We start from the raw sequence: 16,461 nt of genomic DNA, 5'->3' as shown, positions 1-16,461 counted from the left end.
ATTGTCCCTCTTGCCACAAAAGCACAAGGCTCTATCCTCAGGCTTTGCAGGCACTTTCACTTCCCCACCAGTCACCACAGCTAGGAAAATCTGACAGCCTGGGAGAACTCCAGGAAGCAGCAGGAAGCTGAGTCAGAGGACCTTTCATTTGGGTATCAGGAAAAAGGTTTTTCACCCAGACGGTGGTTGGGCACTGGAACAGGCTCCCAGGGCAGTGGTCACAGCACCAAGCCTGACAGAGTTGAAGAAACATTTGGACAACAATCTCAGGCACTTGGTGTGACCCTTGGGTTGTTCTGTGCAAGGCCAGGAGTGGACTCAATGGTCCTGATGGGCCCCTTCCAACTCCCCATATTCTAAAATTCTGGGATTCTGAGAACTAATAGGCTGCAGGAGGGCAGAAACAGGTGACAAGAAGAGAGAAATGATGTTGATTGGAGAATGAAGTCACTGAGTTCACAGAAGATGCAGCATACAGGACCCTTCCCTCTCAGCATTCCCATTCTCTGTCTCATCCCTTCTCCCTCCCACACACTAGAAGGTGAAGAATATCACTAAAAGAAGAACAACCTACTTGACTCCCATGTCCATGAGAGCAGTCATTGCTCGTGCAGGAGTCACATTCTCCACCATGATCCCCAGGGTCTGACTGGCTGCTTTCTGAACAAATTCTGGGGAGTTGGACACCATCTGCAGAAGGACCCGAGCAACCTCATCCACCTCAGAGTCCATGTTCTTCTTCAAGGTCACAAAGAGCTCTCCCAGAGTGACAATTGCAGAGTAGGACACCTTGGAACGGAGGTTGGCCACCTGGACAAGTCATGAGGGGAAACATAAGAATCACCTTGAAAAGAAAACCAGTTGCCTTCAACAGAAGTCCCAGAAAATGACAACACATCCCACTGTGTCCAGAGAAACATCAAAGTACAGTAAGAGCAGGAGAGCACAAGTACAGAAAGGCTTTTACTCTGGCACCAATTTCTGGTCTCAGACCTGCTTACTGCAGGCCTAAAAAAAATATTTCATTCAAGTGTTCTACTTAACTCTTCTAAAATGTTCACAGCTTTGATTTTAAGCCCTTTGACTAGAAAACTGAAGCAAGGGCTGCTTTCAAATCATAAAAGCACAAATAATAAAGATAGAAGAGTCAGGTGCTCCTGTTCAAAAAACAACACCAGCAGCTGAAGCACTCAGCCAGGAAACAGAAAACACAGGCTCAGACCCAGAGACCAATTTGCAGTGTTGAATTACAGCTTGGGCAGAGACTGGGACTCTGGCAAATAACCTCATTAGTGTCTCAGTTTCTGCATTTGCACATTGCATTATAAGTGCACCACACTCAAAGACAAGTGTCAGATACCCAACTTACCAGTAAATACAGCTACATGTACCCACAGATCCTACAGATAGCTGACAGACATTAGAAATAGAAGGTCTAAAAGCAGAAATGAAGGCAGACCCTGAGCACACATGGAGATGAACAAGCACATACCTGCTCTACACACCATGTATGAAGTATGTGGGACAATTCAGAACAATGTTCTCACCTCGTTGGTAACTGCCAAGCAAATGTCATGAAGTCTGGAAAGCAGGACCTCTGAATGGGACCCAGCCAGGTGTTTGATGTTGTAGAGTCCCTCCTCCTTCAGCTCCCTGAAAGGCAGAAGATTATTTTTTTCTCTCCACCAAGGCAGCACCTGCTGAGATTATCAGGCTGGCAGCTCAGTCAAACAATGGGAGGTGCTTTTCAAGGAGTACTTAATTTAGTTATGGAAAAGGTTGCCACAGGATGATGTGGCTGTCAAAAGCCTACACAAATCCAAGAGGTGAATAGAGGGGTTTCAGAGTGGCCATTTAAGCAGACAGCCTTTCTGAAATCTCTGGCACATGATGCCCCCCTGGCACTGCTTCCTAGAAGCTGTAGACCAGACCAAGCTGCTGTTTCTTGTCACCTCCCTGTGCCTGTCCCTGAGACACAGTCCCACCTGGCTGTTTTTGGGGCATTTTCCTTCTTTGTCAGCTGCAGCAGGCAGTTCAGCACTGAGAGTCTGCACTGGCACTCTGGAGCTGATTTTCCCCTCTGCCATCTAGGCCTCTCTGTCACCCCCTCCACTCCACCTCACACATTCCTCAAAAAAGCAGCAGGATGTCCCAGAAGATTCCACCCCTGAGCAAGAACTGTTGAAACTCTGGCTTTTCCCAAAACCCCCTACCTAAAACAACCCCCACAACAGCAACATGTTATTTAAAAGGTGCAAACAACTCTGTCTCTCAGCACTTTGTGCAGGGCCTCAGCTACAGGAAGGAATGTGAGGCATCAGGGCTGCAGCACAGGGCTGGCGACTGATCCCACAGGCACCCCTGAGCGTCATCCGGATCCCCCACACCTGCAGAAGCTCTCTGCACCTCACAGGACACCCAAGAGAAATAGGGAAGAGAAAGCAGAAGAGAAAGGACAAAACAAAGGTGACTGCACAAGGAGATGCATCGTGGCAGATTTTTCATGCTCATCCCAGTGTGTATGGAGTCCTTACCCCTGTGTGAATGAAGCATCTACCAGGGAGAGATCAAAAGGACATTAAAAAGGAAACCAATATCACCTAACATTTGTAGGGTTATCACCTCTGGGCCTCCTTCTGCCTGTGTATAATTTTGGGACACATGGTGAGTGTTGACAAAACATCTCAGGCCCATATGAAGCAGTGAGAAGGAAAAAGTTGAATTCCAAAAGTGCAAGATTCCTAGAGGATTTCATATCTTTTTCCTTCTCTTCTGCCATGAGCCCTTCAGGAGTAATGAGAGGCTGAGGGACTGGACAGCACAAGTCCCTGGAGGAACTCCCTGGAGCTGCTTCTGGGACTCCCATGCAGGAGGTCACAGGGAGACGCTGTCACCTGCCATTGCTGTCAGCAGTGGGGGCAGAGAGGAATCTTACTCAGTCCCACTGGGCCAGTGGCCCAAGGCACCCAAATGTCTACACTCAAAACTTCTGCCATCCCCTCAAGGTTTCCTTTGCAGCTCCATGGAACAACAGGCAAAGCGAGGAAACAGCACGGAGCTGCTGCAGCTGGAGCAGTGCTGCAGAGCAAGGCCAAGAAAAGGCTGCTCTCAAATCTTTATCCTCTCACTGCTCTGGAGTGGTTTCACGAGTGCCCTTTGTCCACTCTGGGCTCTGGGGGGCTCAGAGGTACTAGCAAGACACGATTCTAACCTACCTTAATGCCAAGAGGGACACAGAGTGAACAAGGCCTTTCTTACCAGTCATCGCTGCTGAGCAAGGAGAGTGCCTCCAGCAAGGAGTGCTGTGGGTCTGGAGAGGCTCTGTCCTTCTGCCCATGCCCACGGAGCGGCTCCTCTCGGCGCTGGGCACCAGTGGCCGTCTGCGAGGTCACTGCAAGGAGAGGGTCGGCCATGGGCACTGCGGCCCGGGCAAGGCACCCCGCCATGGAGCGGCCTGCAGCCCCATCTCCCAGCCAGGGTTCCCTGTGGTGCCAGCTGGCACTGGCTCAGAGACTTCCCTGCTCTCTGGCTCCTGGGGCTCCTTGCTTTCTCCCAGCCCCCCAGCTGGGCACAGCTCCAGGCTAAACCTGACAATTGCCCCGCAGCCCCAGCTCCCCAGGGCCACAGGTACCACGGCCAGCGGCAGGTTCCTGCAGCCGCAGAGCTCCCGCTCCCTGCCAGACAGCGCTGACCAGCAGCACTCGCTACCCAGGAGGGAACCCCTCAGTGCCCCTCTTGTCTCAGCACCCTGATTTCCCCAGCCCTGAGGACAGGGGCCCTCTGCAGCTCCCTGAGGAGAGACCTGCAGCTGCCTGGAGACAGCACCAAGCCAAGCCTGAACAGGCCAGCCCTGCTGGGCCCGGCTCAATCCCCACGGAGCAGCTACCAGGGAACAGCCATACCTGACCCTTCCCACCTGACAGCGCCTCTGTTCCCACGGACTGCAAATATTCTAGACAGCAGGCAGCTGAGTGCACATACATTTTAGTATCCCTACTATTGTGAAGGGAGTACTTTATGGATGTTGTTCTTTCCAAACATCATCAATCTGTACTCTTTCAGAGGTGCACACTGCCTGTATTTCAAAGATGCTGAGGTGAAATTTGTCATCTAATGGATGTGTTTGCAAACTCAGTAGGTTCTAAGCTTTCTCTTGTGGAAAAAAATGTACTTTCCAGACTAGACAGTTGATTAAAAAGGTTTCCAAATGCACTCTGAGGATAAAAATATGCAAATACAGATCCACATTGTTGGCAGACACACTCTCTTGTTGATCAGTTGACCTGGGTTTGCCTTAATTAAATTTATGGTAAGGAAAAAAACTTACAGGGTATGAAGAAAATCAGATGATAAATGCATTTCTTATGAAACCCATTTGTCATCAAAAGCACTGTCAATCAAAAATTTCATGTTGTGCACTAAAAAGCTCCTTTTCTAATGTGTAGATGAAAACATTTGAGCTGTCTACAATGATGGATTATAAATATTGCACAGAATCTTGATGAACTGCCCTAGACTTTATAGGGTTTTTGTGCTACCTTGCATGCTCTCACAAAATATGGAGGAACCATAACAAGAAAAATATTCAGACAGGAGCTAATCTGGGTGTCCCTGAGGTACCCCAGCCACTGACACCAGTGATGTCACTGCAGAAGTATGTAGGCATACACATCTGGATTCAGTATGAATGGAGAGCCACCTCAGGCTAGTTCTGGTCAATTCTGGGCATGGAAGCAGCATCACTAGAAAAGAGCATTGAAGTATCACTCCTAGCTGCCATCTTCTTATCTCACCCTGCTTGGGATCACAGCACAGGCAGGCTGCCCACAAAGGAGAGACAGGAGCCACTAGGGACTGTCTGCTGTGTATTTCCTGCAGGCAGCAAACAGCCTGGGAGCAGCAGGCAGCCCCTCCTGGTGTCATCGGCTGCACAGGGCCGCTGTATTTGCTGGGTGACACAGGAGGCACTGCTTGTTCCCTCTTGGCACTGCAGGCTGTGGGATGGCAGCAACGAGGAGCCTTCGGGCACTTCTGGGAGCAGCAGCAGCACGACTGCACCAAGCTGCTGACTGCCCTGCAAAGACAGCCCTTGCAGGGATAGCAGAAAAGCTGGCTGCAGAACTGGACAGCAGCACAGGCAGAGGGCCAGATGGTGAGTGAGCAACTGATGGTGGTGGTTCTCGCAGGTGCACGGTGAGCACACCCTGGCAGACTGCCCTGCAGCTCACCCTGCAGCCACAGCTGCCTCCTGGCACCAGTGCTGTAGTTTGGACTATCAGGATGGGCAAAAGCCAGAGCTTAGGCCTTTACACTACTTGATTCAGCTCAACTTTCCAACAGAGCTCTAAGAACCACTGCTCCAGCACTCCCAAGCTGGAGTAACTCAAAAGTAGATTTGCTGTTCCTTCTCAGGACAGACTATGGACCCAAGATCCCAGCTGTGCTGGCTGAGGCAGGAGGCAGTTTGTACTCCTTGTGCAAGGAAAAACCTGTGTGGAGAAAGCTGCCATGGAGCAGGCTTACCTGAGGAGCTGCGTGGGAAGCTGCCATCCCCATGGATGATGGGCCTATTGGGCAGTAAGGACACATTGTCCTGCTTCTTCAAGACCTTCTTCTTCAAGGCACTACCAGGGTGTTTTCTCTGCACTCTAGAAGCTGTGCCATCAACAGGTGGTAGGCTAAAGCCTGCAGGGACCAAAGAGGAGCTTCTAAGTGGAAGGCACTAGACAGGGTGATGATGGAAAGGGTGAGAAAACTTGCCAGAGCTGGGTAACATCTCATTGTTATCCCAAAGAACTTCACATATAACAATGGCACACTAATATGGGAAAAAGAATCACAGATTCCTAGAAGAGTTTGGGTTGGAAGGCACCTTTAGGCACCATCTAGTCCAACCCCTGTGAGCAGGGACATCTTCATCCTGATCAGGTTGCCCAGGGCCCCATGTAAGCTGGCCTTGAACACCTTCAAGGATGGACCAACAACAGCTTCTCTGGGCAAACCCTTCCAGCTTTTCATCCCCTTCCTTTAAAAAAAAAAATCTCTAATATCTACTTTAAATCTACTCTCTTCTAGCTTCAAACCAAATTGCAGTAATGCTTCCCCTAAGAAACAAGGAAACCCAGTACTGCTTTGTTTTTGTTTTCCTGTTCCAGAGGCTGGCAGGGGAAGTTACCAGAGAAAGTGCAGATAACCTTGCGTGCTGCCCTGGGGCTGAGTGCTGCCTCCTGAGGGCCCTGCTGCCGCCCTCGGGCAGCGCTCACAGCCCTGCAGGCAGAGCCCCTCGGCCAGGATTCAGTCGGGAACACTGCTTGCTCCTGGGGCTACAGCAGAAGCACTGCATGGGGGCTTCAGCACAGCTCTACAGCACCAGCTCCTCAGCAGGGAGTGGCAGGAGAAGGATCTCTGGTGTTTTCATGAGAAGGAGTTGCATTTTGTTTCTTCCAGGTTGCACCCTGGTTGAAAAGCATTCTTTTGGACTCACCTTGCCTGAAGACTGCTCTCCAGGAGAGAGTCTGAAGCTCTAGTGTGCTTTGCAAGACAGAATTTTCTACTCTGAAAGACTTTTGAGGTGAAGGGGGGAAACTGATATTCTGTTACTGACTCACTGAGGCCATGGGCAAGACACTTCATGCCCCTGTATTTTTCTTTCAGAAACAGAATTAAATCCCAAGCAAGCTTCCACTCAAATGCAAGTGGAACAGTCCCCCAGTCTGACTGCAACACTGCAAAGGGCAAGCAAGTGGTCAAAAAGGACCACCACAAGTGTAGCCACCACTTACTTGCTTCAGCTTCATCCCCGGGCTCAACTGTCTCCAGAATGGGTTGCAAGGATGTGTTCCTTTGCCTCCTTTTCTTCATCTCTCTCTCCAAAAGCTCTGCATCCTTCCGCTCTAAGTTCTTTTGAGCCAACATGCACAATGCAGCACGGATCTAGGTGCAATGAAAATGCATCATAGACTGTAAGGAGAGACACACAAACCAGACACAACATCTCCTCAGGAGCACAGAGTCCACAGAGTGCCATAGATTTCAATGCAGCTCCATATCCATTCCAAAAGTTTCAGAGGAATGTCTCCCGTCCTCACCTTGGCAATTACACACAACCAGGTGGAACATTTCTGTGCCACAACCTTACACTGCTCCAATTGCAGCCTATGTCAGGAAGCCCTGCTTGAAGCATGAAGGTCATAGGAGTGCTCCAAGACAGAGGAAGAGCTGACACGGCCAGTGAGCAGGCAGTTCAGTTCCTACGGGCCATGGCAGGAGAATAAAAACCATGCGCAATATCCAGCAAGGAGGGGTAATTAGCTGTTGCTTAACACTCATGGCCAGGAATTGCAGCTGTTTCTCACTTCCTGGCTTCTGAAGGACTCAGCTCTAAAGGACTCTGAAGGACTTGGTCTCTGACATCAGGAGACCAAAATGGGGAGTCATATGAAAACAAGCTGCAGAAACACTGCTGTTAATGAGCAGAAAACTTGAGAATGAGAGGGCTGTGACATACAGCCACAAAGGTAACCAGGAAAAATCAAACTCTCCCATTTTCTTTTTCAGACTTGCTTACACACAACATTAGAATCTTTGCTTCTCTGCTTCCAAGGATGCACTTTGCCCACGTTCACTGATGTGTAGCTTGTTCTGTCATTCAGGACTTCTCTAAAACAGCCTTTGCACATAAAGAATACTTCTGACATGACCTTAGCACCATCTGCAAACCAGACACCTTGACACCACTGGAAACAGCCAAGCAATTGCTCTCTAGTTGTCAAATATATTCCCAAGAGAATCCACATTGCCCAGGAGAGGATGATTATGATTTTCAGTGACATTTTGGGCCAAGCACTAAACCGCCACTGGAAAGGAAATCTGCTCATCCCTGTCCTTCTCCCTTACCTTTCCAAAACCTTCCCTCAGGTCTGTGTCACTCGTAAGACCAGGATCGGTGTGATGATCCATCTCCTTGGCCTGGCTCAGTGGGAGGCCTGGAAATGAAAGCAAAGGTTTGTGTAAATCTCTGGCAGATGTCAAGCCCCCAAAACCACAATGCTGGGCAACAGGCAAGACAGGTTCCAGATTGCAGAGCCCTCAGAAGACACAGAGACTGTGACTGAGAGCAGCAAGGTACAATGCCTAGAGCCTCTCCCAAGGGATGGGCTACTGGCAGCAGACATGACATTACTCTGCTGGCCAGCAGACTGAAACCTGCTGCATGATGAAGGCCCCAGCCCCTGGATGCTGGAGAGCCTCTGTGTCTGACAGAGATGGGCAGAGATGGAGATTGCTCTTGACAGCAATTCTTATCTGCTCTTATTCATGCTGATATTAGTAAGCATCTTCTTTTAGTTCCTAAAAGTCCCAGGTTCTAATACCTGAATGCATTTAGATCAACATTTTCTTCTCTTTGTTGGAATATTTTAGAGGACATGCAAAGAAAAACTTAGCATTGCAGGAGTGTTACCCAAACATGAACTGTGTTCTTGACACTAGATAATTCATTTTCCCCAAGGATTTTCCTTCTGAACTGTATGAGAGTGGGCCAATTTTGGGCCAGCCTGACTAAAGGCTGATTTTCTAATTGCAAGAAGAACAATGGAGCTCATTCTGAAATACTCTCCAACAGAGCTGTTAGAGCTAAGAGAACTAATTCTTTACATGGCTTCACAGAGGGTAAATTCATACAGCAGCCAAGCAGTTTGAGAGGAATCCCTGTCCTAAAATGGGATTCCTTCACCCTGTAGAATGCTTCAGTCAGTAATAAAAGTGGGCCAGCTAAGGATTAATGTCATAGGTCATTTCTAGTCCAGAATGAGTCCAGAAAAAAAGTCACCTTCCTTACTGAGCAATACTTCTCCCTAGCTGCATTAAGCATTCCAGCTGCACATCAGCAATTAAGGAGTCATTCCAAAGGGGCTGTACCCAGGATTTGCCAGAACTAACCCGGAGCAAAAGGATCAGGTCATCTGATCCATTCTTCTGCATCAGCAGAATTATTTCTTCAAGTCTCATCTGTCCCATCATGACACACCCAGAGATGGCAGAGGAACAACAACAGTGTCATTGAGGCTTTCAACTTGAAAGCATTGGCTGACCCAGATGCACCAGAGAGTGCATTTTGTCTGGCACAATTCCACTTGTCAGGGATTAGGCAAGGCAGGGAGGGAGGACAAGGCAGAAGGCATCTCCTTCCCCAGCCTCAGTCTGCAACACTGACACAGGCAGAGAGCCAGGGAAGAGATTTGTCATGGTGAACCTGCCATAGGTGGCTTTGGGCCACTCCTGCTCCTGCCACTCAACAATTCACACTGCAGGAATTTTCACTGCACCACCAGAGAACACTCCCAGTGACTGGACTCTGGGAGAGTCCACTGAGCCTGTCAAGCAATTTAAATGCATTTAAAGAAATTTTAAAAAGAATGGGTTTTAATCAAGCTTTCCAAATGTCACCTCTGAGTCAAGACCACAATGGTCATTTTAGGACAGACATGCCCTGTACCTACCAGCATGTTCAGAGTTCTCCTCCTTGCTTCTGCTGTTGGATCTTGGCCTGCAGAAAATGGAGGACAATGAACATGTGAGGAGGTAGAAAGAGAAGGGAGGGAATGCCTGTACCATGAAAGAAGGAAAACCGCCATAAGATGGGCACTCTGATGAAGGAGGAAATGCAACACAGAAACACACCAGGATGCAAAGCTGATTAATTTTCCTTAAGCTTTCCATTGCGGGAGTCACAGAGAGCTGGCCAAGCTCTGTGTGAAACAATAACCAAGTCCAGCAGAAGACTCATCTTGAGGTGCTTTGAAGCCCTGCCTCCTCTTCCCCACCACCACCTCTGCTCTTGGCACATTGGTGTTGGCTTTGACATTGTGCTGGGTCATCATAGATGGGCAAATTGCCTAAATACATGGGACACCTGGCTGTGCAAAATAACCACACTTTGGAACGGGAACACACAGGTGAACAGCACACTGCAGCAGCAGCAGACACCTTGGCTTACCTCATCTCCTGGGACTCCTGGGATTCCAGCTGCGGAGAGCTTTGCAGAGAGCCCACAGCACTGCCAAGAGGGGGATTTACTGCCTTGCCTATGGGGGGGATCAGAGGTGGTCCCAATGACCCCTTCTTCATATCCCCTCCACTTGAATACAGCAAGGAAGCCTGCAAAGAGTAGAACACAGTGCTCAGATCAAGCATGCAGCCTTGTCCCTATTCATGCCTCAAGACATTTAGATGTGCATTTAATTGGGACCTGGCAGGAAAAGACAAGGCAAACTGATGGAGCAGCTTGGCCCAGGATGGGGAATGTTGACCTAGGAAAGGAAAGTGGTGAGGGAGATCCCAGGGCACACATTTGGCACCTCTCCCGTTGTGCTCAGTTTTCTGCATTCCCAGCTGGAATTCACATATTTGACATCAAAATGTTCTGAGGTGCCACTGCCTCCACCTGGAGGACAGGATGTCATGGGAATGGGTTTAGATCACTATTCTCTCCCTGCCCCTAAGGTACCTCACAGCCAGTGCTGATCTCCAGCCACGTCCCCACAAAGCCATTCTGCAGGAGGCCAAAGCCTGCTCTTCTCAAGCCCCTCATTTCTTCTGCTGCTGCCCTTCCCTCCTACACTTCCCCAGCAGCCTTTGAGCCCAGATGCTGCTGCTGAGCTCTCAGGATGCTCGCTGCTCTCCAGCCCCCACACATCCACCATCTCAGCCTCACTGGCATTTAGGATGTTCAGCAGAGCTCCCTGCCCTGCTGCTCTCTGCAAGGTCTCTGCCTGCCCAAGTTCCTCCAGGGCCCCCATGCCATGGCCAGGAATGGGAATGGAGGCAGCAGGGGCAGATGCACACCCTTTGTTTGTATCCCATCATTTCTGGGCCAGCTAAAGAACCAAATCAAGACCTGTTCAGCTTCAGTGAGAGGGACAGTTCCTGTCAGGGAGACACTGGACCTTTCTCAGCAAGGCTGAAATCAAGTATCCAAGCCTTTGATTGGACATTTTGTCTACCAAAACTCTTGTTCATCTGCCTCCTCCTGCACCCCATGGCAAACCCAAAACAACTGCAGCTCCTGGTCCTGCTGCCAAGGCAATTGTGTGCCTGGGCTCTGGGCTGCTCTCCCCATGGCCACCTCCCACCCCTTCCCTCTGGACAAAGCCATGCCACAGCACACAGCTGCGCAGAAGCTGATGAAGTCTAGAAATAGCAGCAGAGACAACTGCAGAGGGCATGGCTGTACAAGTCAAAAGCTGAGACAACCTGGAACTGACTTTGCAGGACTGCCTGCTCCAGCAAAGACCTTTTTCCATCCCAACCAGACACAGCTGACCAAAAACACCACCAAGACATAGACATGGCTCACAGATACCCATAGGTTACTAAATCTAGAAGGACAGCTTGTCCAGATTGGACAACTTTAGCTGCTCAACTTTAGCTGCTGCTGGTGTTTTCTCAGCCATGAGACAGAGGAGGAACCACAACAGAGCCCAGAAACCATTCAAAGACCTCTCCTGTTATTGACACATGCTGAGGATATGAAGTCTGCACTCTACATCCACTGCAGAGACAGCCTGAAGCACAGTGTCCAGCTGAGCTCTTCTTTGGCTCAGCTGCTTCCCTGAGGTCACACCACAGGAAAAGATCTCCAATCTCTGCCTCCAGCACATAAACTGAAAATCTACTGCACAGGACGTAGTTTGGTCTCCTTACCTTATAACATTTTTCTTCTGAACTCTGCTCCTGGTGTTTTCTACTGTCATTATCATAGCCAGTGCCAATGTCCTTGTTCTCTTTCTCCATGCTGTACATTTTATTATTGTTAGAAGAAGGAGAGCTGATCCTGATGGGAGGCAATGGCTTTGAGGGAAGGAGCGAAGAGGGACATGGCCGGAAAGACGTGGAGAAAATGAACCTAGTCACGCCTGCAAAGTGGAGGAATTTTCACTGCACCACCAGAGAACACTCCCAGTGACTGGGCTCTGGGAGAGTCCACTGAGCCCATCAAAAAACTGAAATGCATTTAAAGAAATTTTTAAAAGAATGGGTTTTAACCAAGCATTCCAAATGTCACCTCTGAGTCAAGACCACAATGGTCATTTTAGGACAGACATGCCCTGTACCTACCTGCATGTTCAGAGTTCTCCTCCTTGCTTCTGCTGCTGCATCCTGACCTGGAGAAAATGGAGGACAATGAACACGTGAGGAGGTAGAAAGAGAAGGGAGGGAATGCCTGTACCATGAAAGGATGTAAACATTCTTAGCGTGGGCACTCTGATGAATGAGGAAATGCAGCACAGAAACACACCAGGATGCAAAGCTGATTAATTTTCCTTAAGCTTTCCATTGCGGGAGTCACAGAGAGCTGGCCAAGCTCTCTGTGAAACAATAGCCAAGTCCAGCAGAGGACTCATCTTGAGGTGCTTTGAAGCCCTGCCTCCTCTTCCTCACAACCATCAGTCATTCCTCAACTGTCATCCTAACTCCCCAATTCTGCTGTCTCTCCTTTTGGAGCCAACTGGCTCCTACAGCCACACTGAAGCAGCAAGAGCTGCTCAGCTGAGACACGAGACTGTATGGAGGGCAGCTACTTTTGTACAGATGCCAAAGCTTGACTTTGCCTGCTCATGCCTTAACCTGGTGACAGTCTCATGCTACATGTGGTCAGAGCACTGCTGTCTCCCGAGAATGCTATGACACCTCCTGGCTCTTTCAAGAACAAAAAGGCTTTTTCCAACTCAGCTGCTAGGGGAGGATATTCAGATTGCACTTTAAAAGCCCTCCCAAAGATTTCCAATTCAAATGATACTTCTGTGTCTCCTTCTTTATTGTTATCACTCGGATAAGCTTGACAGCTACATTTTCTCTCCCATATCCAAGCCAATATCTTTCCATCAGGTACGGTCCTGTAACTCTTGTCTACCACCTTGCCCGCTTTGATCTTAAGCCCAGATCAAAATATTAAACATTGATCAGATTATACATCTATACCCCAAAAGTTCTCTGGCATCTCATTTCACAGTGGAGGCCCAGGCACAGAGAAATTATTCCTGATGTTTACAGAAGCAGCACCTGAATTTGCAGACCCCTCTCCAGTAGCCAGTATTGGCCCATACATAATCTCATGGGTGCAGAAGTTAACAGTCAAGAATGACAGCATTCAAATATCTGCAGGACCCAGACCCAAGCAATTCACTTCCCAAAAAAGAGCACAACCATTACAAAGGGAATCAATAGCCAAGTCCAGCAGAGGACCAATCCTGAGGTGCTTTGAAGCCCTGCCTCCTCTTCCCCACCACCACCTCTGCTCTTGGCACATTGGTGCTGGCTTTGACATTGTGCTGGGTCATCATAGATCGGCAAAATGGGGAATACACAGAGGTTTGCCTAAATACATGGGACACCTGGCTGTGCAAAATAACCACACTTTGGGATGGGAACACACAGGTGAACAGCACACTGCAGCAGCAGCAGACACCTTGGCTTACCTCATCTCCTGGGACTCCTGGAATTCCAGCTGCGGAGAGCTTTGCAGAGAGCCCGCAGCACTGCCAAGAGAGGGACTTACTGCCTTGCCTATGGGGGGGATCAGAGGTGGTCCCAATGACCCCTTCTTCATATCCCCTCCACTGGAACACAGCAAGGAAGCCTGCAAAGAGTAGAACACAGTGCTCAGATCAAGCATGCAGCCTTGTCCCCATTCATGCCTCAAGACATTCAGGAATGCATTTAACTGTGTCCTGGCAGGAAAAGACAAGGCAAACTGATGGAGCAGTTTGGCCTAGGATGGGGAATGGAAAGGGAGATGATGAGGGAGAGACCATGGCACATATTTGGCACCTCTCCCATTGTGCTCACTCTTCTCCAAAAGTGGCTTCATTCCCAGCTGGCATTCACATGTTTGACATCAAGGTGTTCTGAGGTGTCACTGCCTCCACGGGCATTTTGGATGTCATGGGAGAGGCTTTATAACTCCCTGCCCCTAAGGTACCTCACAGCCAGTGCTGATCTCCAGTCATGTCCCCACAAGGCCATTCTGCAGGAGGCCAAAACCTGCTCTTCTCAAGCCCCTCATTTCTTCTGCTGCTGCCCTTCCCTCCTACACTTCCCCAGCAGCCTTTGAGCCCAGATGCTGCTGCTGAGCTCTCAGGATGCTCGCTGCTCTCCAGCCCCCACACATCCACCATCTCAGCCTCACTGGCTTTCAGATTGTTCAGCAGAGCTCCCTGCCCTGCTGCTCTCTGCAAGGTCTCTGCCTGCCCAAGTTCCTCCAGGGCCCCCATGCCATGGTCAGGAATGGGAATGGAGGCAGCAGGGGCAGATGCACACCCTTTGTTTGTATCCCATCATTTCTGGGCCAGCTAAAGAACCAAATCAAGACCTGTTCAGCTTCAGTGAGAGGGACAGTTCCAGCCAGGGAAAAGGTCTGAGAGCTCTGCTGACAGCACAGAAACTGGAAATTGACCACACTGCACTTAGCTTGGTCTCCTTACCTTATATCCTTGTCCCTCTGAACTCAGCTCCTCTTCTTTTCTCCTGCCCTCAGCATACCCAATGCCATCTTTCCCATTCTCCCGCTCTCCGCTGCATATCAGGCTTGTCTTGGTAGAAGGAGAGCTCTTCTGGATGGGAGGCAATGGCTTGGAGGGAAGGAGCATAGAGGGACTTGCCAGGGAAAACCTCTTGGCAAGCGGGTAGCCAGACAGGCCTGCAAAGTGGAGACACAAAATATAAGAGAAACCAAAATGCAAACCCAAAGCATCTGAAGCTCCATATCTCATGGGACACATTCCCTGCAAACTTCTAAACAGCTGCACAGGGCTACATTCTCTTGCTGGCAGACACTTGAGGCAGGCCAGGGGAAAACCCTGACCTACTTCCACAGGGATGCTACAGGAGCACCCTGGCCTCTGGGCTGCCCTGGGACAGCAGGGAGCCCAGAGCCCTGTGCTCTCCAGCAATGGCTCAGCTGCACAAGCACACTCCTGCTCCTCTCCCTGCCCCACAGCTGAGCAGCCCTCCAGCTCCACAGGCACTGGCAGCAGCACAGCTCATTGCAGGGCCACATGCAGGGCACAGCTGTTCCCTGGCAATGTGCACAGGCTCTCTGGGCTGCCACAAGACCCTTCCTCCCACCAGAGATTGGCCCAGCTCTACCCCCTCACCTCTGTGTGAGGCTGAGCCATGCTCACAGGGGAAGAAGTGAGTTAGGTGAATTCCCACCTTTATCATTAACATATCTAATGGGTGTGGCACTCAAGGGGAAGAATTTTTAATTTTAGAGAAAATTTATTTGGGTTCATTTTTCATGGAACTAGCCTGCATTTAATTCCTATGAACAGTATGGAGCTGGCAAGTCTGAAGGGAAAAGGCGAAGGCTCCAATGATAAGAGGAGAAAATATTCCTTCTTCAGTCTGGCCTGTGAATCCACAGGAAAAACCCACACCGCTGTGACTGCTATTTCTGTAAACCACCAAGTCCTGTCAGCAACAGGCAGGCCTTATTGGTGTTTCTGTAGCACTGTAATACCATCCTCAGGGTTGGACCTGACCAGCAAGCAGAGGAAGAATGGGAAATTTATCTGTAGTGAGACCTGACATTGATGGCAAGGAAAGCAACAGGACTTGCATCTCATGACCATGTCCAGTCTGTGCTCAGCTGTGGCCACAGTCCCTGTCCTGGCTGACAGTATGAGTGATTTGGCTGCTGTCAAAAAGGAGAAAGCAGAGTAAACTAATGACAGAATGTTGTGATGCCATGGGCATCCTTGTAGGATCATCTGTATCTGTCAGCCACCTACTCTGACCCAGAGCCAGCACTGAGCACCATGGAGCAGTTTTCCCTGAAATATGGTGGGATTGTTTTTCCATTTGGCTTCATTCTTTCAGCTCCTTCCTATGCTCACCTTTTCCTTCAGAGGTTTTTCCTTTTCCAGTAAACTCCATCTTTGAACCCGTGCTTCTGCCTGGCAGAAGGATCTGGGTTTGAATTTGGGAGCACTCTCAGTGTAGCCAGCGACAGGAGCTTGGTGCCCAGCCTCAGAACAAGGCCGGGTGACTCCGATCGCCAGCGCTCGGCACAGAGAGGCAGAGCCAGACGCGTCTGCTGCCGCTGCGGCCGTGCCAGCCACAACCTTCACAGTCTTCACAGCCCCAGCGTGGGGCTGCCCCTTTGTGACACAACAGCCCATGGGGCTGCCCCTTTGTGATGCAATAGCCCGTGGTTCTCTCATTTCCATGGCTGCAAAACCCCACCCCAACTCCATCCCTTTCCCTTCCCTTCCCAAGGGCAGCCAGCCTTAAGCCCAGCCTGGCCACAGCTGACGGTTTCACACTGTCTAGGAAGTAAACCCTCTCCAAAGCTACTTTTCAAGTCCTTTATTTCTGGAATTCCCACTCAGTTCTGGGTTGCAGCTGGTTGGTGTGGGAATTGGTTAATTTCTCTTCACATCAAACAAAGTGCTGGGACAC

At 49.8% G+C, this 16,461-nt stretch overlaps 1 protein-coding gene across 1 annotated transcript; it reads right to left on the bottom strand.

Moving 5' to 3' along the window:
* Positions 1–370: 370 nt before the first annotated feature.
* Positions 371–16,105, bottom strand: LOC135292918 (TOG array regulator of axonemal microtubules protein 2-like). The gene is made up of 13 exons (XM_064406974.1): positions 15,897–16,105; positions 14,484–14,698; positions 13,479–13,639; positions 12,118–12,164; positions 11,704–11,915; positions 9,998–10,158; positions 9,501–9,547; positions 7,897–7,985; positions 6,783–6,933; positions 5,524–5,685; positions 3,259–3,391; positions 1,548–1,653; positions 371–810 (listed from the first exon to the last, which is right to left on the bottom strand). Exons 1-13 carry the CDS (start codon positions 15,934–15,936, stop codon positions 571–573), a joined length of 1,764 nt encoding a protein of 587 aa, XP_064263044.1. The 5' UTR covers positions 15,937–16,105; the 3' UTR covers positions 371–570.
* Between the last annotated feature and the right edge of the window lie 356 nt (positions 16,106–16,461).

This window comes from Passer domesticus, unplaced genomic scaffold (genome assembly GCF_036417665.1).
Source record: "Passer domesticus isolate bPasDom1 unplaced genomic scaffold, bPasDom1.hap1 HAP1_SCAFFOLD_58, whole genome shotgun sequence".
Lineage (NCBI taxonomy): Eukaryota > Metazoa > Chordata > Aves > Passeriformes > Passeridae > Passer > Passer domesticus.
The sequence above is the reverse complement of the archived record's forward strand: the minus strand, read 5'-3'. Positions and strand labels throughout refer to the sequence as shown.